This window comes from Carassius gibelio, chromosome B3 (genome assembly GCF_023724105.1).
Source record: "Carassius gibelio isolate Cgi1373 ecotype wild population from Czech Republic chromosome B3, carGib1.2-hapl.c, whole genome shotgun sequence".
Taxonomy (NCBI): Eukaryota; Metazoa; Chordata; class Actinopteri; order Cypriniformes; family Cyprinidae; genus Carassius; species Carassius gibelio.
Window position 1 is genome coordinate 11,521,913 of NC_068398.1, and position 24,403 is coordinate 11,546,315.

The 24,403-nt window shown below is 39.6% G+C and overlaps 1 protein-coding gene across 27 annotated transcripts in view; it reads right to left on the bottom strand.

Annotated features, from left to right (window-relative positions):
* Positions 1–24,403, bottom strand: part of LOC127953298 (hemicentin-2) — a 25,804-nt gene continuing 1,401 nt past the window's right edge. The window contains exons 2-19 of one of the 27 annotated variants that reach the window (XM_052552401.1): positions 21,570–21,827; positions 21,135–21,464; positions 20,777–21,016; positions 20,455–20,682; positions 18,293–18,532; positions 14,379–14,606; positions 12,595–12,834; positions 12,273–12,500; positions 9,310–9,549; positions 8,988–9,215; positions 6,025–6,264; positions 5,703–5,930; positions 2,740–2,979; positions 2,418–2,645; positions 1,231–1,470; positions 909–1,136; positions 566–823; positions 1–471 (exon numbers count right to left, since the gene is read on the bottom strand). In XM_052552401.1, coding sequence (XP_052408361.1) covers positions 311–471; positions 566–823; positions 909–1,136; positions 1,231–1,470; positions 2,418–2,645; positions 2,740–2,979; positions 5,703–5,930; positions 6,025–6,264; positions 8,988–9,215; positions 9,310–9,549; positions 12,273–12,500; positions 12,595–12,834; positions 14,379–14,606; positions 18,293–18,532; positions 20,455–20,682; positions 20,777–21,016; positions 21,135–21,464; positions 21,570–21,827 — 4,283 coding nt within the window. In that variant the 3' untranslated portion in view covers positions 1–310. Of the gene's footprint in view, positions 472–565; positions 824–908; positions 1,137–1,230; positions 1,471–2,417; positions 2,646–2,739; positions 2,980–5,702; positions 5,931–6,024; positions 6,265–8,987; positions 9,216–9,309; positions 9,550–12,272; positions 12,501–12,594; positions 12,835–14,378; positions 14,607–14,699; positions 14,940–18,292; positions 18,533–20,454; positions 20,683–20,776; positions 21,017–21,134; positions 21,465–21,569; positions 21,828–24,403 lie in introns of all 27 variants that reach the window. The other 26 variants (XM_052552403.1, XM_052552404.1, XM_052552406.1 and 23 more) reach the window with 26 other exon arrangements.

A 24,403-nucleotide genomic window follows, 5' to 3' on the forward strand; every position in this document is an offset into this window, starting at 1 on the left:
GGTCATTAATGCCTCTTTAATCGAAGGTTCCAATTAGAACCTTTTCAAAAAGTTTCAAAAATGTAAATGTAAATTTATAGAATACCCCCACAGTTTTTAAAATTTTCTTCTAAGAGTGATACTGTACAGCAAATAACCATAACCAACATACCGCAAAACATTTTGTTGTCATGTGACAAGATAACTTACAGGTTACACCACAGACATTTATAGAATGTGTTTATTTATTGTAACCTCAATGATGTTCCCAATATTTTGTCTTTTTTCAATTTTAAGCATATTTCAACCTATTAAAACAAGATAAAACTCACTAAAGGCTCCCATTGCTTAACGGCTGCATTTCTGACCGTAGGCCTATCTCATAATGTCCACTTGATTTTCTCCTCCTCCATATTACGACCACTAAAATGATGATTACAGCAAGCAGTGCAAATACCACTACAACAATTAGAATGTAGTTGGGAAAGACATCTAAAAAGGAAAAAGCAGAAGAAGAAAAATCAGTAATGTATCACGCAATTAAAGAAAATCATTAAATATCATATCGTATTGTTTTCAGACTCACAGTCCAAAGCTTTTATCTCCACTATGAAGGTCTTGTCATTGCGTCCAAATTTATTCGTGGCACTGCATGTGTAAACTCCAGCACTGGTAGACGTGGCTCTCTCAATGTTAAAGTGGCGCCCCCCAGTGGAAATGTTCCTATTTTTGAAGCTCCACCACACCTCAGGTTCAGGGTTACCAGTGGTGTTGCACTCTAGCGTTATATTGCTGCCTTCTTCCATAACAAATTTCTCTTGGCTGTCATAAAACACTGGGGCATCTATGTTAAAGTAGAAGTTGTTTTTTGTTAATTCATTTCCAAAGATTGTTAAATAAATATAGATTGTAGAGCATTTGTTTCTTACGTAGGATCTTGATGGTGAATGTAGAATTACTAGTTCCGTGTTGGTTATGTGCAGTTAATTGATACAAGCCACTATCATTCCAATTGGGATAAAAGTCATGCTGGATAATTTTCCCATTTTTGTAGAGGAAATATTCAGGCTTTGGTAATCCATCGACTATGCAAGGAAGTTTGAAGAGTGTTTTATTTCTTACTTCATAGCTCTTGTTGCAGTTCAGTTCTGGAGGATCTATTTTGGGGGAAAAACAATTAACTTAAAGACACAATCAGAGACAAAACATCAGGTTTTAATGCAGAAGTTCCTGAAAATCTCAGACACTTACACTCGACTATTATGTTCATGAAACAACTGACATTATTCAGGTCATTCCTGGCAATGATTTCATATCGGCCAGAATCATATCTGGTAAGAGGCATAGAGGAACGGACAGGTGATGATTTGTGTCTCCAGGAGATGTCTGGACGAGGGTTACCCTCAACAGAATATACATTTAAAGGATATGAATCCAATGAGGTCCCTGTCAATGGTGACCAGTCTCTACAAAACTGAATTATTGGAGCAACTGGAAAAGAAGAACAGATAAAGATTAGAACAACATATTTATTTGTTGGCATTCTGAGAGATTTTCACTAACGGCCTTGGGCTTTGAGTGCAGCTAGTTCTCCTCTCACTTTAGGAAGTCATTATGCTGAGACCTTCACTCTTAGAGTTCCACACTCCGGTGAGTAAGTCTATGATGATTGGAGCTTGAGCCTCCCCGCAAAGCCTAGCGTTTCACTAGCAGGGATGCTGTTCCTTGAGTCTTGACATGTAACTGTTACCTGGGCACTTAACCCTCAGCATGGCGGCTTTGGTATTTTGTTCCCCTAACCTACAGTCCACCTACATTCCCTTGCAGAATACCTTCAAACCATTCAAAACACCGTAGTTACCACATCTATATTGTTAGGATTTCTGTGCCTGCTCTTCTGTCCAGGCACCACCAGAGGTCACTAGCCACCACATGGACACTCTTACACTTGACCACTACTGACGCTCACAACACACAGACTGTTACGTATGACCTCAAACTACATTTCCCATCAGCCACTCCCCTAATGAAACTCTCACCTGATCACACATCTGCAGCCAATCAACTCAAGCTACTTTAGTTTTGGACTTTAGCCCACTAAACGCAGAGTATTGTATAGCTGGTATTACACTTCTGGTGTAGCTATTCTGCTTAGCCATTGTCAGTGTTCTTAGCCCAGCCTTGCCTGTCTTCCCCTGTTTTGATTCTTGCTCAGATACTTTGGATTTAACCCTTTGCTTGCTTCTCAAAAAAACAAAAGAAATAAACAGAACTGCAAAAATAACTATGAACTCCCTCCCTAGATGATTTGTTGGATTCTAGCTGTCAAACTAATTTAAAAATTTGTATTTATTTTTTTAAGACAGAAGCTGTTTTTTTGTTAATTCATTGCCAAAGGTTGTTAAATAAATATAGATTGTAGAGCATTTGTCTCTTACGTAGGATCTTGATGGTGAATGTAGAATTACTAGTTCCGTGTTGGTTATGTGCAGTTAATTGATACAAGCCACTATCATTCCAATTGGGATAAAAGTCATGCTGGATAATTTTCCCATTTTTGTAGAGGAAATATTCAGGCTTTGGTAATCCATCGGCTATGCAAGGAAGTTTGAAGAGTGTTTTTTCTTTTACTTCATAGCTCTTGTTGCAGTTCAGTTCTGGAGGATCTATTTGGGGGAAAACAATCAACTTAAAAACACAATCAGAGACACAAAACATCAGGTTTTAATGCAGAAGTTCCTGAAAAACTCAGACACTTACACTCAACTGTTATGTTCATGAAACAACTGACATTATTCAGGTCATTCCTGGCAATGATTTCATATAGGCCAGAATCATATCTGGTAAGAAGCATAGAGGAACGGACAGGTGATGATTTGTGTCTCCAGGAGATGTCTGGATGAGGGTTACCCTCAACAGAATATACATTTAAAGGATATGAATCCAATGAGGTCCCTGTCAATGGTGACCAGTCTCTACAAAACTGAATTATTGGAGCATCTGGAAAAGAAGAACAGATAAAGATTAGAACAGCATATTTATTTGTTGGCATTCTGAGAGATTTTCACTAGCTGCCTTAGGCATTGAGTGCTTGTTCTCCTCTCACTTTAGGAAGTCATTATGCTGAGACCTCCACTCTTAAGAGCTCCTAAACTAGGATTGAGTGTTGTTAGGCTTCCTCTTGCTAAAGAGAGCTATTCTGCTGAATCCTCCACTCTTTAGAGCTCCACTTAGACAGTATTTTAGAACGTAGTCTCGCTAACAGTCTAGAGTGTGATCAGGTCTCCTCTCGCTCCATAGAGTCGTCATGCTGAAGCCTCCACTCTTAAGAGTTTCTCTACTAGAGCTGATTATTGTTGGCTTTCTCTCATTTAAGAGAGTCGTCCTGCTGAAGCCTCCGCTCCCCAGAGGTCTGTCATTTGCAGTGAAATGATTTTGTAGGTGCTTTCTTTGAGCCTCACTAACTTCCTCTGGCATTGAGTGTAACTAGGTCTCCTATCATTTTTGGTAGTCGTCAAGCTGAGACCTCCACTCTTAAGAGCTTCCCTACCAAGGTTGTGTGTTGTTAGGTTTGCTCTCATTTTAGTGAGTCTCCTACAGAAGCCTCCACTCCCCAGAGCTCTGCTAAAGCAGTAATATGAGTTGTAAGCTCTTTCTTTTTGAGCCTCAGTAACTGCCTTTGGCTCTGAGTGTAGCTAGGTCTCATCTCACTTTAGGAAGTCATTATGCTGAGACCTTCACTCTTAGAGTTCCACACTCCGGTGGGTAAGTCTATGATGATTGGAGCTTGAGCCTGCCCATACAGCCTAGCGTTTCACTAGCAGGGATGCTGTTCCTTGAGTCTTGACATGTAACTGTTACCTGGGCACTTAACCCTCAGCATGGCGGCTTTGGTATTTTGTTCCCCTAACCTACAGTCCACCTACATTCCCTTGCAGAATACCTTCAAACCATTCAAAACACCGTAGTTACCACATCTATATTGTTAGGATTTCTGTGCCTGCTCTTCTGTCCGGGTACCACCAGAGGTCACTAGCCACCACATGGACACTCTTACACTTGACCACTACTGACGCTCACAACACACATACCATTTATCGTTGACTACGTTTACAAGCTGTTAAAATTCGGGTTATGGTCGGGTTAAGGTCACTATTCGGGTTTCTGAAACATTCGGGATAACCCGTTTACATGCGTGAGCAGAGAGAGTTACTCCTGTATACATGGAATGTGTAATCAGTCGCCAATATCCCAATGTAACTGGCGACGCGCGGTTAGCGTCTGGACGTAAGACACAATATGCGTAATTTCCGATTCTTCTTCCTGTATCCAAAGACTCAAAAGACCAAGATTCCTTGCGAATAGAACATGCGCAGAGCACACATTTTGATGGGGATATGCCGAAACGCGTTTACAAGACCAAATATTCGGGTTAGAAAAGTGGTACCTCGGGTATAATATCCCGGTTTTTAAAAACCGGGATGTGAGCATATCCAGGTTTTTGCTGGTGTTTACATGGCCGTGCGTGACCGGGTTATTGCTAATATCCCGGTTTTGAACGGGTTATTGGCTGCATGTAAACATATTCAATGTCAAGGATACTTCCTTGGTAGGACTGATCCTTCCAAGTCACTTCCTTCAGAGGCTTAGGTGAGACTCCTCTTTAGCATATGGAGAACATGTAAATGGAACAGGCTAGCAAGTGCACGTAATTGCGTCATTACGTCAGTGAAAAGGTCCGTTTGAATAACGCTGTGAATGGTATCTTTAAATTACTTTGGACAACTTAACTAGTTATTTATAAAAGAAATGCAGATGACGCAACCAATTGTTAAATGACAGGTCCGGTTCAGTTAAACATTTGTATTTGTATAATTTACAATATCAATACGGTAGTAATTTGTACTGGCATTTAAACGTCAAACTTTACTTATATTTACTAGTTATAACAAATGTTTGGTAACGTAAATAAAAACCGTTAACGCTCCGACTACGTTAACGTTCAACATTTTTAAATTTTTGAACTAACGTTAGATAGCAAAGCTGCACGCATAGGATTGTGGGTGATTTGAGAGCGCGAAAAGCGCGAAGGATACACATATGCATCCTTTCCTGTGTATGGGATATTCTTCGAACGAAGGACTCAGTCCTTGGTTGAAATTCCGAGGATCCTCGACATTGGAACAGTCCTTTGACGGATGTCGATGACGTAGCACCCTCAAAATACTGGCTTCCAAGGATCCTTCCTTGACATTGAGAAACACCTACAGACTGTTACATATCACCTCAAACTACATTTCCCATCAGCCACTCCCTTAGTAAAACTCTCATCTGATCACACATCTGCAGCCAATCAACTCAAGCTACTTTAGTTTTGGACTTTAGCCCACTCAACGCAGATATTGTATAGCATTGCACTTCTGGTGTAGCTATTCTGCTTAGCCATTGTCAGCGTTCTTAGCCCAGCCTTGCCTGTCTTCCCCTGTTTTGATTCTTGCTTGGATACTTTGGATTTAACCCTTTGCTTGCTTTTCAAAAAATAAAATAAATAAACAGAACTGCAAAAATAACTATGAACTCCCTCCCTAGATGATTTGTTGGATTCTAGCTGTCAAACTAATTAAAAAAGTTTTATTTATTTTTTTAAGACAGAAGCTGTTTTTTGTTAATTCATTGCCAAAGGTTGTTAAATAAATATAGATTGTAGAGCATTTGTTTCTTACGAAGGATCTTGATGGTGAATGTAGAATTACTAGTTCCGTGTTGGTTATGTGCAGTTAATTGATACAAGCCACTATCATTCCAATTGGGATAAAAGTCATGCTGGATAATTTTCCCATTTTTGTAGAGGAAATATTCAGGCTTTGGTAATCCATCGGCTAAGCAAGGAAGTTTGAAGGGTGTTTTTTCTTTTACTTCATAGCTCTTGTTGCAGTTCAGTTCTGGAGGATCTATTTTGGGGGAAAAACAATCAACTTAAAGACACAATCAGAGACAAAACATCAGGTTTTAATGCAGAAGTTCCTGAAAAACTCAGACACTTACGCTCGACTGTTATGTTCATGAAACAGCTGACATTATTCAGGTCATTCCTGGCAATGATTTCATATAGGCCAGAATCATGTCTGGTAAGAGGCATAGAGGAACGGACAGGTGATGATTTGTGTCTCCAGGAGATGTCTGGACGAGGGTTACCCTCAACAGAATATAAATTTAAAGGATATGAATCCAATGAGGTCCCTGTCAATGGTGACCAGTCTCTACAAAACTGAATTATTGGAGCATCTGGAAAAGAAGAACAGATAAAGATTAGAACAGCATATTTATTTGTTGGTTTTCTGAGAGATTTTCACTAGCTGCCTTAGGCATTGAGTGCTTGTTCTCCTCTCACTTTAGGAAGTCATTATGCTGAGACCTCCACTCTTAAGAGCTCCTAAACTAGGATTGAGTGTTGTTAGGCTTCCTCTTGCTAAAGAGAGCTATTCTGCTGAATCCTCCGCTCTTTAGAGCTCCACTTAGACAGTATTTTAGAACGTAGTCTCGCTAACAGTCTAGAGTGTGATCAGGTCTCCTCTCGCTCCATAGAGTCGTCATGCTGAAGCCTCCACTCTTAAGAGTTTCTCTACTAGAGCTGATTATTGTTGGCTTTCTGTCATTTAAGAGAGTCGTCCTGCTGAAGCCTCCGCTCCCCAGAGGTCTGTCATTTGCAGTGAAATGATTTTGTAGGTGCTTTCTTTGAGCCTCACTAACTTCCTCTGGCATTGAGTGTAACTAGGTCTCCTATCATTTTTGGTAGTCGTCAAGCTGAGACCTCCACTCTTAAGAGCTTCCCTACCAAGGTTGTGTGTTGTTAGGTTTGCTCTCATTTTAGTGAGTCTCCTACAGAAGCCTCCACTCCCCAGAGCTCTGCTAAAGCAGTAATATGAGTTGTAAGCTCTTTCTTTTTGAGCCTCAGTAACTGCCTTTGGCTCTGAGTGTAGCTAGGTCTCATCTCACTTTAGGAAGTCATTATGCTGAGACCTTCACTCTTAGAGTTCCACACTCCGGTGGGTAAGTCTATGATGATTGGAGCTTGAGCCTGCCCATACAGCCTAGCGTTTCACTAGCAGGGATGCTGTTCCTTGATTCTTGACATGTAACTGTTACCTGGGCACTTAACCCTCAGCATGGCGGCTTTGGTATTTTGTTCCCCTAACCTACAGTCCACCTACATTCCCTTGCAGAATACCTTCAAACCATTCAAAACACCGTAGTTACCACATCTATATTGTTAGGATTTCTGTGCCTGCTCTTCTGTCCGGGTACCACCAGAGGTCACTAGCCACCACATGGACACTCTTACACTTGACCACTACTGACGCTCACAACACACATACCATTTATCGTTGACTACGTTTACAAGCTGTTAAAATTCGGGTTATGGTCGGGTTAAGGTCACTATTCGGGTTTCTGAAACATTCGGGATAACCCGTTTACATGCGTGAGCAGAGAGAGTTACTCCTGTATACATGGAATGTGTAATCAGTCGCCAATATCCCAATGTAACTGGCGACGCGCGGTTAGCGTCTGGACGTAAGACACAATATGCGTAATTTCCGATTCTTCTTCCTGTATCCAAAGACTCAAAAGACCAAGATTCCTTGCGAATAGAACATGCGCAGAGCACACATTTTGATGGGGATATGCCGAAACGCGTTTACAAGACCAAATATTCGGGTTAGAAAAGTGGTACCTCGGGTATAATATCCCGGTTTTTAAAAACCGGGATGTGAGCATATCCAGGTTTTTGCTGGTGTTTACATGGCCGTGCGTGACCGGGTTATTGCTAATATCCCGGTTTTGAACGGGTTATTGGCTGCATGTAAACATATTCAATGTCAAGGATACTTCCTTGGTAGGACTGATCCTTCCAAGTCACTTCCTTCAGAGGCTTAGGTGAGACTCCTCTTTAGCATATGGAGAACATGTAAATGGAACAGGCTAGCAAGTGCACGTAATTGCGTCATTACGTCAGTGAAAAGGTCCGTTTGAATAACGCTGTGAATGGTATCTTTAAATTACTTTGGACAACTTAACTAGTTATTTATAAAAGAAATGCAGATGACGCAACCAATTGTTAAATGACAGGTCCGGTTCAGTTAAACATTTGTATTTGTATAATTTACAATATCAATACGGTAGTAATTTGTACTGGCATTTAAACGTCAAACTTTACTTATATTTACTAGTTATAACAAATGTTTGGTAACGTAAATAAAAACCGTTAACGCTCCGACTACGTTAACGTTCAACATTTTTAAATTTTTGAACTAACGTTAGATAGCAAAGCTGCACGCATAGGATTGTGGGTGATTTGAGAGCGCGAAAAGCGCGAAGGATACACATATGCATCCTTTCCTGTGTATGGGATATTCTTCGAACGAAGGACTCAGTCCTTGGTTGAAATTCCGAGGATCCTCGACATTGGAACAGTCCTTTGACGGATGTCGATGACGTAGCACCCTCAAAATACTGGCTTCCAAGGATCCTTCCTTGACATTGAGAAACACCTACAGACTGTTACATATCACCTCAAACTACATTTCCCATCAGCCACTCCCTTAGTAAAACTCTCATCTGATCACACATCTGCAGCCAATCAACTCAAGCTACTTTAGTTTTGGACTTTAGCCCACTCAACGCAGATATTGTATAGCATTGCACTTCTGGTGTAGCTATTCTGCTTAGCCATTGTCAGCGTTCTTAGCCCAGCCTTGCCTGTCTTCCCCTGTTTTGATTCTTGCTTGGATACTTTGGATTTAACCCTTTGCTTGCTTTTCAAAAAATAAAATAAATAAACAGAACTGCAAAAATAACTATGAACTCCCTCCCTAGATGATTTGTTGGATTCTAGCTGTCAAACTAATTAAAAAAGTTTTATTTATTTTTTTAAGACAGAAGCTGTTTTTTGTTAATTCATTGCCAAAGGTTGTTAAATAAATATAGATTGTAGAGCATTTGTTTCTTACGAAGGATCTTGATGGTGAATGTAGAATTACTAGTTCCGTGTTGGTTATGTGCAGTTAATTGATACAAGCCACTATCATTCCAATTGGGATAAAAGTCATGCTGGATAATTTTCCCATTTTTGTAGAGGAAATATTCAGGCTTTGGTAATCCATCGGCTAAGCAAGGAAGTTTGAAGGGTGTTTTTTCTTTTACTTCATAGCTCTTGTTGCAGTTCAGTTCTGGAGGATCTATTTTGGGGGAAAAACAATCAACTTAAAGACACAATCAGAGACAAAACATCAGGTTTTAATGCAGAAGTTCCTGAAAAACTCAGACACTTACGCTCGACTGTTATGTTCATGAAACAGCTGACATTATTCAGGTCATTCCTGGCAATGATTTCATATAGGCCAGAATCATGTCTGGTAAGAGGCATAGAGGAACGGACAGGTGATGATTTGTGTCTCCAGGAGATGTCTGGACGAGGGTTACCCTCAACAGAATATAAATTTAAAGGATATGAATCCAATGAGGTCCCTGTCAATGGTGACCAGTCTCTACAAAACTGAATTATTGGAGCATCTGGAAAAGAAGAACAGATAAAGATTAGAACAGCATATTTATTTGTTGGCTTTCTGAGAGATTTTCACTAGCTGCCTTAGGCATTGAGTGCTTGTTCTCCTCTCACTTTAGGAAGTCATTATGCTGAGACCTCCACTCTTAAGAGCTCCTAAACTAGGATTGAGTGTTGTTAGGCTTCCTCTTGCTAAAGAGAGCTATTCTGCTGAATCCTCCGCTCTTTAGAGCTCCACTTAGACAGTATTTTAGAACGTAGTCTCGCTAACAGTCTAGAGTGTGATCAGGTCTCCTCTCGCTCCATAGAGTCGTCATGCTGAAGCCTCCACTCTTAAGAGTTTCTCTACTAGAGCTGATTATTGTTGGCTTTCTCTCATTTAAGAGAGTCGTCCTGCTGAAGCCTCCGCTCCCCAGAGGTCTGTCATTTGCAGTGAAATTATTTTGTAGGTGCTTTCTTTGAGCCTCACTAACTTCCTCTGGCATTGAGTGTAACTAGGTCTCCTATCATTTTTGGTAGTCGTCAAGCTGAGACCTCCACTCTTAAGAGCTTCCCTACCAAAGTTGTGTGTTGTTAGGTTTGCTCTCATTTTAGTGAGTCTCCTACAGAAGCCTCCACTCCCCAGAGCTCTGCTAAAGCAGTAATATGAGTTGTAAGCTCTTTCTTTTTGAGCCTCAGTAACTGCCTTTGGCTCTGAGTGTAGCTAGGTCTCATCTCACTTTAGGAAGTCATTATGCTGAGACCTTCACTCTTAGAGTTCCACACTCCGGTGGGTAAGTCTATGATGATTGGAGCTTGAGCCTGCCCATACAGCCTAGCGTTTCACTAGCAGGGATGCTGTTCCTTGAGTCTTGACATGTAACTGTTACCTGGGCACTTAACCCTCAGCATGGCGGCTTTGGTATTTTGTTCCTCTAACCTACAGTCCACCTACATTCCCTTGCAGAATACCTTCAAACCATTCAAAACACCGTAGTTACCACATCTATATTGTTAGGATTTCTGTGCCTGCTCTTCTGTCCAGGCACCACCAGAGGTCACTAGCCACCACATGGACACTCTTACACTTGACCACTACTGACGCTCACAACACACATACCATTTATCGTTGACTACGTTTACAAGCTGTTAAAATTCGGGTTATGGTCGGGTTAAGGTCACTATTCGGGTTTCTGAAACATTCGGGATAACCCGTTTACATGCGTGAGCAGAGAGAGTTACTCCTGTATACATGGAATGTGTAATCAGTCGCCAATATCCCAATGTAACTGGCGACGCGCGGTTAGCGTCTGGACGTAAGACACAATATGCGTAATTTCCGATTCTTCTTCCTGTATCCAAAGACTCAAAAGACCAAGATTCCTTGCGAATAGAACATGCGCAGAGCACACATTTTGATGGGGATATGCCGAAACGCGTTTACAAGACCAAATATTCGGGTTAGAAAAGTGGTACCTCGGGTATAATATCCCGGTTTTTAAAAACCGGGATGTGAGCATATCCGGGTTTTTGCTGGTGTTTACATGGCCGTGCGTGACCGGGTTATTGCTAATATCCCGGTTTTGAACGGGTTATTGGCTGCATGTAAACATATTCAATGTCAAGGATACTTCCTTGGTAGGACTGATCCTTCCAAGTCACTTCCTTCAGAGGCTTAGGTGAGACTCCTCTTTAGCATATGGAGAACATGTAAATGGAACAGGCTAGCAAGTGCACGTAATTGCGTCATTACGTCAGTGAAAAGGTCCGTTTGAATAACGCTGTGAATGGTATCTTTAAATTACTTTGGACAACTTAACTAGTTATTTATAAAAGAAATGCAGATGACGCAACCAATTGTTAAATGACAGGTCCGGTTCAGTTAAACATTTGTATTTGTATAATTTACAATATCAATACGGTAGTAATTTGTACTGGCATTTAAACGTCAAACTTTACTTATATTTACTAGTTATAACAAATGTTTGGTAACGTAAATAAAAACCGTTAACGCTCCGACTACGTTAACGTTCAACATTTTTAAATTTTTGAACTAACGTTAGATAGCAAAGCTGCACGCATAGGATTGTGGGTGATTTGAGAGCGCGAAAAGCGCGAAGGATACACATATGCATCCTTTCCTGTGTATGGGATATTCTTCGAACGAAGGACTCAGTCCTTGGTTGAAATTCCGAGGATCCTCGACATTGGAACAGTCCTTTGATGGATGTCGATGACGTAGCACCCTCAAAATACTGGCTTCCAAGGATCCTTCCTTGACATTGAGAAACACCTACAGACTGTTACATATCACCTCAAACTACATTTCCCATCAGCCACTCCCTTAGTAAAACTCTCATCTGATCACACATCTGCAGCCAATCAACTCAAGCTACTTTAGTTTTGGACTTTAGCCCACTCAACGCAGATATTGTATAGCATTGCACTTCTGGTGTAGCTATTCTGCTTAGCCATTGTCAGCGTTCTTAGCCCAGCCTTGCCTGTCTTCCCCTGTTTTGATTCTTGCTTGGATACTTTGGATTTAACCCTTTGCTTGCTTTTCAAAAAATAAAATAAATAAACAGAACTGCAAAAATAACTATGAACTCCCTCCCTAGATGATTTGTTGGATTCTAGCTGTCAAACTAATTAAAAAAGTTTTATTTATTTTTTTAAGACAGAAGCTGTTTTTTGTTAATTCATTGCCAAAGGTTGTTAAATAAATATAGATTGTAGAGCATTTGTTTCTTACGAAGGATCTTGATGGTGAATGTAGAATTACTAGTTCCGTGTTGGTTATGTGCAGTTAATTGATACAAGCCACTATCATTCCAATTGGGATAAAAGTCATGCTGGATAATTTTCCCATTTTTGTAGAGGAAATGTTCAGGCTTTGGTAATCCATCGGCTAAGCAAGGAAGTTTGAAGGGTGTTTTTTCTTTTACTTCATAGCTCTTGTTGCAGTTCAGTTCTGGAGGATCTATTTTGGGGGAAAAACAATCAACTTAAAGACACAATCAGAGACAAAACATCAGGTTTTAATGCAGAAGTTCCTGAAAAACTCAGACACTTACACTCGACTGTTATGTTCATGAAACAGCTGACATTATTCAGGTCATTCCTGGCAATGATTTCATATAGGCCAGAATCATATCTGGTAAGAGGCATAGAGGAACGGACAGGTGATGATTTGTGTCTCCAGGAGATGTCTGGACGAGGGTTACCCTCAACAGAATATAAATTTAAAGGATATGAATCCAATGAGGTCCCTGTCAATGGTGACCAGTCTCTACAAAACTGAATTATTGGAGCATCTGGAAAAGAAGAACAGATAAAGATTAGAACAGCATATTTATTTGTTGGCTTTCTGAGAGATTTTCACTAGCTGCCTTAGGCATTGAGTGCTTGTTCTCCTCTCACTTTAGGAAGTCATTATGCTGAGACCTCCACTCTTAAGAGCTCCTAAACTAGGATTGAGTGTTGTTAGGCTTCCTCTTGCTAAAGAGAGCTATTCTGCTGAATCCTCCGCTCTTTAGAGCTCCACTTAGACAGTATTTTAGAACGTAGTCTCGCTAACAGTCTAGAGTGTGATCAGGTCTCCTCTCGCTCCATAGAGTCGTCATGCTGAAGCCTCCACTCTTAAGAGTTTCTCTACTAGAGCTGATTATTGTTGGCTTTCTCTCATTTAAGAGAGTCGTCCTGCTGAAGCCTCTGCTCTTCAGAGGTCCGTCATTGGCAGTGAAATGATTTTGTAGGTGCTTTCTTTGAGCCTCACTAACTTCCTCGGGCACTGAGTGTAACTAGGTCTCCTATCATTTTAGGATGTCATCATGCTGAGACCTCCACTCTTAATAGCTTCCCTACCAAGGTTGTGTGTTGTTAGGTTTGCTCTGATTTTAGAGAGTAGTCCTACAGAAGCCTCCACTCCCCAGAGCTCTGCTAAAGCAGTAATATGAGTTGTAAGCTCTTTCTTTTTGAGCCTCAATAACTGCCTTTGGCTCTGAGTGTAGCTAGGTCTCATCTCACTTTAGGAAGTCATTATGCTGAGACCTTCACTCTTAGAGTTCCACACTCCGGTGGGTAAGTCTATGATGATTGGAGCTTGAGCCTGCCCATACAGCCTAGCGTTTCACTAGCAGGGATGCTGTTCCTTGAGTCTTGACATGTAACTGTTACCTGGGCACTTAACCCTCAGCATGGCGGCTTTGGTATTTTGTTCCCCTAACCTACAGTCCACCTACATTCCCTTGCAGAATACCTTCAAACCATTCAAAACACCGTAGTTACCACATCTATATTGTTAGGATTTCTGTGCCTGCTCTTCTGTCCAGGCACCACCAGAGGTCACTAGCCACCACATGGACACTCTTACACTTGACCACTACTGACGCTCACAACACACAGACTGTTACGTATGACCTCAAACTACATTTCCCATCAGCCACTCCCCTAATGAAACTCTCACCTGATCACACATCTGCAGCCAATCAACTCAAGCTACTTTAGTTTTGGACTTTAGCCCACTAAACGCAGATATTGTATAGCATTGCACTTCTGGTGTAGCTATTCTGCTTAGCCATTGTCAGTGTTCTTAGCCCAGCCTTGCCTGTCTTCCCCTGTTTTGATTCTTGCTCGGATACTTTGGATTTAACCCTTCGCTTGCTTTTCAAAAAATAAAAGAAATAAACAGAACTGCAAAAATAACTATGAACTCCCTCCCTAGATGATTTGTTGGATTCTAGCTGTCAAACTAATTAAAAAAGTTTTATTTATTTTTTTTAAGACAGAAGCTGTTTTTTGTTAATTCATTGCCAAAGGTTGTTAAATAAATATAGATTGTAGAGCATTTGTTTCTTACGAAGGATCTTGATGGTGAATGTAGAATTACTAGTTCCGTGTTGGTTATGTGCAGTTAATTGATACAAGCCACTATCATTCCAATTGGGATAAAAGTCATGCTGGATAATTTTCCCATTTTTGTAGAGGAAATATTCAGGCTTTGGTAATCCATCGGCTATGCAAGGAAGTTTGAAGAGTGTTTTTTCTTTTACTTCATAGCTCTTGTTGCAGTTCAGTTCTGGAGGATCTATTTTGGGGGAAAACAATCAACTTAAAAACACAATTAAACACAAAACATCAGGTTTTAATGCAGAAGTTCCTGAAAAACTCAGACACTTACACTCGACTATTATGTTCATGAAACAACTGACATTATTCAGGTCATTCCTGGCAATGATTTCATATAGGCCAGAATCATATCTGGTAAGAAGCATAGAGGAACGGACAGGTGATGATTTGTGTCTCCAGGAGATGTCTGGACGAGGGTTACCCTCAACAGAATATACATTTAAAGGATATGAATCCAATGAGGTCCCTGTCAATGGTGACCAGTCTCTACAAAACTGAATTATTGGAGCAACTGGAAAAGAACAACAGAGAAAGATTAGAACAGCATATTTATTTGTTGGCTTTCTGAGAGATTTTCACTAGCTGCCTTAGGCATTGAGTGCAGCTGGTTCTCGGCTTTCTCTCATTTAAGAGAGTTATCCTGCTGAAGCCTCCGCTCTTTAGAAGTCCGTCATTTGCAGTGATATGATTTTGTAGGTGCTTTGAGCCTCACTAACTGCCTTGGGCAACTCCTACCAAGGTTGTGTGTTGTTAGGTTTGCTGTCATTTTAGAGAGTCGTCCTACTGAAGCCTCCACTCCCCAGAGCTCTGCTTAAGCAGTAATATGAGTTGTAAGTTGTAAGCCTCAGTAACTGCCTTAGGCATTGAGTGCAGCTAGTTCTCCTCTCACTTTAGGAAGTCATTATGCTGAGACCTTCACTCTTAGAGTTCCACACTCCGGTGGGTAAGTCTATGACGATTGGTGCTTGAGCCTGCCCATACAGCCTAGCGTTTCACTAGCAGGGATGCTGTTCCTTGAGTCTTGACATGTAACTGTTACCTGGGCACTTAAAGGGTTAGTTCACCCAGATAGCAAATTTATGTAATTAATAACTTACCCTCATGTTGTTTCAAACCCGTAAAACCTCCATTTATCTTTGGAACACAGTTTAAGATATTTTAGATTTAGTCTGAGAGCTCTCAGTCCCTCCATTGAAGCTGTGTGTACGGTATACTGTCCATGTCCAGAAAGGTAAGAAAAACATCATCAAAGTAGTCCATGTGACATCAGAGGGTCAGTTAGAATTTTTTGAAGCATCGAAAATACATTTTGGTCAAAAAATAGCAAAAACGACAACACCAAGCCGAGCCAGATAACGAACAATAGACTGACTCGTTCACGAGTGAAGAACCAGTTGCATCGGTTTTCAGATCACCAGTAGTTCTTTCGGACAGTTCAATTCAATAAACCGGTTGACGAAAACTGTTCATCGGTTCTTTTGCGCTCGACGTAATGGCGCCATTTGCGATGATTGCCCTTGATTCAAGCCTTCGGTTTACCCGCGCTCATATTACCTGCACAGAATCAGTTAAGAATCAATCACCAAAACAATCAGTTCAGTTCAGACGCTCTGTGTGTCGGTCTGCTTCACGCTGAATCACACATTCGCAATATCATCAGCTCCTCGGTTCACGAATCGGACGCATCTGACAGAAACAGTTCTTGACTCGTGAATGAGTCAATGTTTTGTTCATTATCTGGCTCAGCTCAGTGTTCATCTTCAGTTCTCTCTTCACAGCAGTTCAGTCAATGTACTGTTTGAGTCCATGAATTACTCCGGGATTTTGGTTTGTTTGAACTTAGAGGGAGTGTCAGCCACATTAAAAAAGTTAACAGCTTAAGTCATTTGTGGATTAATGCGTATTAAAGATACGAACTGTTTAAAACGATTCAGATTCGATTTGGTGAACTGAATGATTCGTTCGCGAACCGGATATCCAGACAGCTTTGATTTGAACTCTATCTCACAACAGACACGGAAGAGAAGACAATGCTGAATAAAGTCGTCTTTTTTTTTGCTATTTTTGGACCAAAATGTATTTTCGATGCTTCAAAAAGTTCTAACCGACCCTCTGTTGTCACATGGACTACTTTGATGATGTTTTTCTTACCTTTCTGGACATGGACAGTATACCATAAACACAGCTTCAATGGAGGGACTGAGAGCTCTCAGACTAAATCTAAAATATCTTAAACTGTGTTCCGAAGATAAACGGAGGTCTTACGGGTTTGAAACAACATGAGGGTAAGTTATTAATTACATAAATTTGCTATCTGGGTGAACTAACCCTTTAACCCTCAGCATGACGGCTTTGGTATTTCATTTCCCTAGTGACCTCTAGAGGATACAGCATGGACTTCCCTATCGAAAGGGAACGTTTCAGGTTACGCATGTACCCATGGTTCCCTGAGAATAGGGAACAAGACACTGCATCCCTGTGCCATGCTTCAGGCATTCCTGCCTGCATCTCCTTCAGACAAAGAAGTGCATAACGTATTCTGCAGGGGCTCTTTTATGCCCACAGCAGCTTTATTGTTTACGTCATTCATACTTCAGACACCAGTCACACTGGAAGCATTCTCTTAGTGCTCTCTAAAGGACACAATGTCTTGTTCCCTATTCTCAGGGAACCATGGTTACATGTGTAACCTGAGATGTTTTACTAAAGCCACTGTTATGACTTTTCTCAGACAACTGAAACAGACATTAGAGAATCAACTTAAAATAACTTAGCACATTTCACTTTTTCAGAAAAAGTCTTAAAAAACTACAAAAAATGATATGTAATATTGTTACCACATTTTTTAGTGGAGAGCACATATAATTTTTCACAGTAAATATCTGTTGACATTTCAAAAACTTTGTATAAGAGTTTTATGATCCAAGTCTCAGCCTTGAACATAATGCACAACAGGGAGTCGATGATTATAAAAGCAGAATCCATTGCTTTTCACAACAGATATGGGTATAATAGTTTGCTTTGACTGAGTGTTTTTGGTGGAATAAGTGGTGCTTGGTATCCACTGGTTTTATCATTGCTCATACTTATGATTAGGGAAAAAAAAAACCTTATTTCTAACTATTACACTTTGGTACGAAACTGATCCTGAACCATAACGACATTAATGATAAGTCATTAATGATAAGTCATGGGATTTGTTGCTATTATTTTGCCAAACCTGCTAGTAAATATCCACCTATATTCCCTCGCAGAATACCTTCCAACCATTCAAAACAACATAATTACCACATCCATACAAAACATTTCTACTTATTGACTCAATCTATGTTGAGTTTCTCTAAAACCTTTCATACATGAAATGATCTCATTCATATGTTCTCACCCTGTGTACAGAATGGAAACAAAGTTCTACATGTCTTTAATGTTTGGGCGTTGTAAGTGTGAACGCTACTTGACACACTGCCTACAGATTCTAGATTCTAGTTTAAATCAGAAAGAACACTTTGCAAACTCTGATAGCTTTAACACACTTAATTATTTGTAAATGAACATGGAGGTCTAACCACATCTAATTCAACACCATCAAAACAGCTTCAGTGTTAGTAGAAATAGGGCTAAAGAAAGAGAGATATAAAAAAAAGAAATAAACCGAACTGCAAAAATAACAATGAACTCCCTCCCTGGATGATTTGCTGCCTGTCAAACTAGGGGTTACACTGTTCGCTGTTTTATCACAGTTATTTGTTATGTTGGTTTTTATATTTTGCAAGTTGTCTGAGCATTACAGCCAAACTAATTTCCAGATTATAAAGACAAAGCCTTTCAAGGTAAAAAAAAAAAAAAAAAAAAAAACTTACTTACACTTGACTATTATGTTCATGAAACAGCTGACATTATTCAGGTCATTCCTGGCAATGATTTCATATAGGCCAGAATCATATCTGGTAAGAAGCATAGAGGAACTGACAGGTGATGATTTGTGTCTCCAGGAGATGTCTGGATGAGGGTTACCTTCAACAGAATATAAATTTAAAGGATATGAATCCAATGAGGTCCCTGTCAATGGTGACCAGTCTCTACAAAACTGAATTATTGGAGCATCTGGAAAAGAAGAACAGATAAAGATAAGAACAGCATATTTATTTGTTGGCATTCTGAGAGATTTTCACTAGCTGCCTTAGGCATTGAGTGCTTGTTCTCCTCTCACTTTAGGGAGTTGTTATGCTATCGTTCTAGAGAGTCGCCTTGCTGAGGTCTCCACTCTTAAGAGTTTCTCTACTAGAGCTGACTATTGTTGGCTTTCTCTCATTTAAGAGAGTCGTCCTGCTGAAGCCTCTGCTCTTCAGAGGTCCGCCATTTGCAGTGTAATGATTTTGTAGGTGCTTTCTTTGAGCCTCACTAACTGCCTCGGGCATTGAGTGTAACTAGGTCTCCTATCATTTTTGGTAGTCGTCATGCTGAAACCTCCACTCTTAAGAGCTCCCCTACCAAGGTTGTGTGTTGTTAGGTTTGCTGTCATTTTAGAGAGTCGTCCTACAGAAGCCTCCACTCCCCAGAGCTCTGCTTAAGCAGTAATATGAGTTGTAAGTTGTAAGCTTCACTAACTGCCTTTGGCACTGAGTGTAGCTAGGTCTCATCTCACTTTAGGAAGTCATTATGCTGAGACCTTCACTCTTAGAGTTCCACACTCCGGTGGGTAAGTCTATGATGATTGGAGCTTGAGCCTGCCCATACAGCCTAGCGTTTCACTAGCAGGGATGCTGTTCCTTGAGTCTTGACATGGAATCTCATGTTGGTTTTAAATTATTTGCAAGTTGTCTGAGCATTACAGCCAAACTAATTTCCAGATTATAAAGACAAAGCATTTCAAGGTAAAAAAAAAAAAAAAAAAAAAAAAAACAGATATTTGGGCCAAAGATAAAAATCTTTGTTCTTATTTTTAAATAACAAAGATAAAAGAATGACAGATACACATTACAACTATACATAATATACAAATAAAATTTTCAGATACAATAGGTGTATTTAGCAGGAGCATTCAAGAAATTCAATGAACAAATCTAAAAATAAAACACTATATAAATTATATATGATTCCTAAAGCAACTGTACATTTCTTCAGTCAAGAGCAGTGAGGGATTTTTCTCTTTGGGTTTTCTTGTTTTATTTACATGAAATAGTTCACCCAAAAATCAAACTTCTGTCAGCTGTCTGTCAATTCTGTCATAGTGTTTTATTTTTATACCACCATTTATTCACTCAAAGTGGTTTTAAACCTGAATGAGTTACTTTCTTCTTCTGATCATAATGCTATTTTGAGGAACGTGGAAAACCAAACAGTTGCTGGTCCACACTGACTTCCAGAGTATTTTTTGCTACTATCAAATTCAATGTGGACCAGCAACTGTTTGGTTACCCACATTCTTTAAAATAAAAATCTTATTTTGTGTTCAGCACAAGAAAGAAATGAATACAGGTTTGGGACAACGTGACAGTGAGTAAATATTGACAGAAATTAAATTTTGGTGTGATCTATTCTTTGACAGCAATGACAGTAGGCTGCATGTTTATTAGGCCTACTGTCCCTTTAAGACGTGCACGCATCTGATATACAGGCACATTTAATTTTTTTCTCTCAACGGCATACTTTCATTTTAGATATAACCAACTGAGTCTACATGTAAACTTTGTGTGTTTTGACAGTTTTAGCGCAAAAGACAACTCTTGTCAATAATCACCGCTGAGGTAACACTGCTGTGAATGTATGTGGCGTTGTACAGATGACGGAGGCGCCAGAACTGCAGCTGATAATGTGCGCTGTAGCATGATATTACGATATTTCCTCAAAACCAGATCGTGGATTTTTATCGTCCGCGATCAAAAATAACCATATCACACACCCTTATGTCAAACTAATTTAAAATGTATTAAAAAAAGAAAAAAAATGGAAAAGACATAAATTGTCTTTGTTAATTCATTGCCAAAGGTTAGAGAAATATAGATTGTAGAGCATTTGTTTCTTACGAAGGATCTTGATGGTGAATGTAGAATTACTAGTTCCGTGTTGGTTATGTGCAGTTAATTGATACAAGCCACTATCATTCCAATTGGGATAAAAGTCATGCTGGATAATTTTCCCATTTTTGTAGAGGAAATATTCAGGCTTTGGTAATCCATCGGCTTTGCAAGGAAGTTTGAAGGGTGTTTTTTCTTTTACTTCATAGCTCTTGTTGCAGTTCAGTTCTGGAGGATCTATTTTGGGGGGAAAACAATCAACTTAAAGACACAATCAGAGACAAAACATCAGGTTTTAATGCAGAAGTTCCTGAAAAACTCAGACACTTACACTCGACTATTATGTTCATGAAACAGCTGACATTATTCAGGTCATTCCTGGCAATGATTTCATATAGGCCAGAATCATATCTGGTAAGAGGCATAGAGGAACGGACAGGTGATGATTTGTGTCTCCAGGAGATGTCTGGATGAGGGTTACCCTCAACAGAATATAAATTTAAAGGATATGAATCCAATGAGGTCCCTGTCAATGGTGACCAGTCTCTACAAAACTGAATTATTGGAGCATCTGGAAAAGAAGAACAGATAAAGATAAGAACAACATACTTATTTGTTGGCATTGTGAGAGATTTTTTTTTTGTTTCTTCACATGTGTGGAGCCATTAAACAATATTTTGTTCACTAACAATATACAGTAATGCTGAGAGGTTTTGATGAATATTTAGGAGAAGGTTGAGGTCCTTCTGCTCCCAGATCCAGCTCTGCTTCACACCAGTATTGAGCTCTGTTATCATCTCTGTCTGGACGGATCAGGAGTGTGACAGTTTTATTCTCTGGAGTCTTGTCAGTGTCACTGAAGGTGGTTTGATTCAGCCGAGTCTGATTTTTGTACCATTTGACAGTGAGATACTGAACAGGAGCCACATCATGAACGTCACACTGGAGCTCATACTGCTGTCCCTCTATCATTGGTCCTCTGTGATTCACAGTGCTGATGGACACACTGTCTGGAGTCTCTGTGGAGGAAGATTTACACACTCTGAAATCTGCTGTGATGAATGTACATGTATTAGATATTTCTGAGAATGAACAGTAACAATATCAGTAACTGAGAAACTCACTGTAAACTGTGACCGGGAGCTCTATTAGACACTGTGCACCTTTGTTTGGATTTATGTAGCAGAATGGCTTTATGTCCCATTCTGTCAGTTCTGACACTCTCCATGTGATCAGATTCTGTTTTTTGGTCATAGGCACTCCTCCCTCACTGGCTTCCCATCCCATCCCTTTATGGGCGACTGAAGTGTTACAGGTAACTTCAACAGAACCGCCATATCTCACAACAGCTCTCTGTGGGTCGAGCTGAAGAGGACAGTGGTCTACAGAACAGAATGAGATAAAATCATGAGACAGGGCAGTGGAATAAAAAATAAATAAATGATGTATTCCTCATTCCTTAGGAGTCCCACTTCTGATCACTGGCAGTAAAAACAGACAGAACACAATAAGCATAACATTTTTATTAAATGAATAAACTATATTTTGTTTCAGTGATATTTGTAGTAATTTGAGGGGGATCAGTCCATCTATCCCTAAAAAAATATGCAATCACTGCAGCACTCTTATGAACAGTAAAGGCCCTGATATACGATATATTCTTCGTTTCGTGGAAAAAAGAAGTTCGAAAAGGCTGAGCGATTGTATAATGTTCACTGATTCTACCTTCTCTCTTTTCTATTTCATTCTTTTCATTTGAACTGAATTGGCTACACATGCTTACATTCATAAATTTAAACGTTATTTCTAATTGATTTCATAAATTTAACTTTATTATTTTCACAATTATTTGTTAATGTCACACACACCTACCTGCCTTTTTACTTAAAAGACGAGTGGTAAATGTTACAGACATATTATCATGGAACCGTTCAGTCTATTATTCATTTTTATTTCCACTTTTATCCCAGGAGACAGAACTATTTGCACTGTATTTATCATTGGGACAATATTCATACAATACTATAACCTAGAAATAATTTAAAAGGGGTCACTTGCAAGTCGCAGCAGCATGAATTATGTGCCTAGCAACATCTGATTCAATTATTATGCTAATTAATAAAAAGTGAGTGGTGCTTTCAGACATTACAGTGCCACTCTCGTACTGACTCTTATTCTGCATGAAAGATTGAAAGAGCCGTGCTGAAGGCGGAGCCATTCTCAGACATGTCTCATGACATGTTTCACGTCTTCCATGTCTCAGCCTTGAGCATAACTGATAATCAATTTTAAAATATATGAAATATAAGTGATGTAAAGATTTCTTTCAATTTATAATGGTTATACAATCTCCAACCAGCCGCTCCCTGTATTAATTTCAGCGTAGTAGGACGTGCACGCTAATGTAAACATTCACTACCATTAGCAAATGATAAATGAAAAACTGACCATGAAAACAGCATTGTCCAGTCAAGATGTTAAACAGATTATATTTTTATTAAAATAAGTTCAAGGGGATACTTATATGTTTGGAAATATGTTATTTAAATAGTCATCACATCATACGTACAAACAGCGGGGACGCCAGAGTTGCACTTGCCTCAAAATTCAAAGCTAAAATGCAGTGTCAGCAAAAACTTTTTGCCAAATGCATGACAGAACTGTTTGCACTGAACTATGCTTTTAGGGTTTCCGCGGGTCCTTAAAAAGTCTTTGGTTAAATTGTTTCAATTTAAGGCCATGTAAACTCTCAAATGATACATAAAGTCATAATTATTAGAGGTCTTAAATTTGGGTACAGAAAGACAAAAATAGCAGTATAGATTAGTATGCAGATTAAACTTCAGAATGCTGAATTTTAATATGATTTCACTGAATAAACTTCAGGCGCGCTGATTTGTACCACCATTCCTGGGGAAACTGCTATATTTCTGCAGTTTCGAAAGTGAAAATTGCTGGCAGAGAACGAATTAGCTTTTTCAATAAGCCCATCTGCTTCTATTGTTACATATTTTTAAATGTGAACCAGTGCTTCAACAGAAAGCTAATGCATTATAAAAATCTAAACAATTAAGACACTAAGATATATTTATGTATTTTAATATAATAACTGTCTAATAACAGCCTCATTGTTTAAATAAATATATTCATTTATACTTCCCTTTTCTTAAAAAAATAGTTTAAAGGCTGAAAGTGCAGGTCTTAAAAGCTCTTACATTTTATTTAAAAAATCCTGCAGTTACCCAGTTATTTTATGTTACCATTTGGAATAATTATTTATTTATTTATTTTTAATAAGCCCTTTTTAACTGTCCTCTTATGATGTTTTGAGAATATTCTGTAATAAAATAGAGGACCTCTGTACATTTATTTGTTGCAAATTTACAAACAATGCAAATGAAATGTTTATTTGTTGGGGTAATGTGGGCACCATTATTAGCTTGCACCCGGGATCCACATTGGGGCAAGCCGTGGAAGCCCAGGCGTACTAAAAGTGGCACCTGTAAGGGTACTGCATGGGTCTTAGTTGGGCAATTCATGTCAGACCCATCTGCGCCCCACCTGCCCAAATGGGTCTAAAGTGAGTTTGCACCCAGGATCCAGCCTGCAACCTTTCTGAGAGTCCACTAATCAGCATAATTCAACACAGCATTAACTTTGACCTATTTTGATGTTTTTTGGGAAGTTACATATTTGCAGGACCCATATATGCATTCCCAGATCAAACCCAACCGGCCATCCCCACTCAGCCCATAAATATGCCATGCAGGACCCATATATGCATTCCCAGTTCAAACCCATGCCCACTTGGACCATAAATATACCATTCAAGACCCATATATGTTCCCAGATCAAACCCATGCCCACTTGGCCCATGCCTGTCCCTTATGGGGCCCATGTCATCAGCTCATATGGGCTTCCTATGTGGGACTCATACTACAAAACCTACATTGGACCC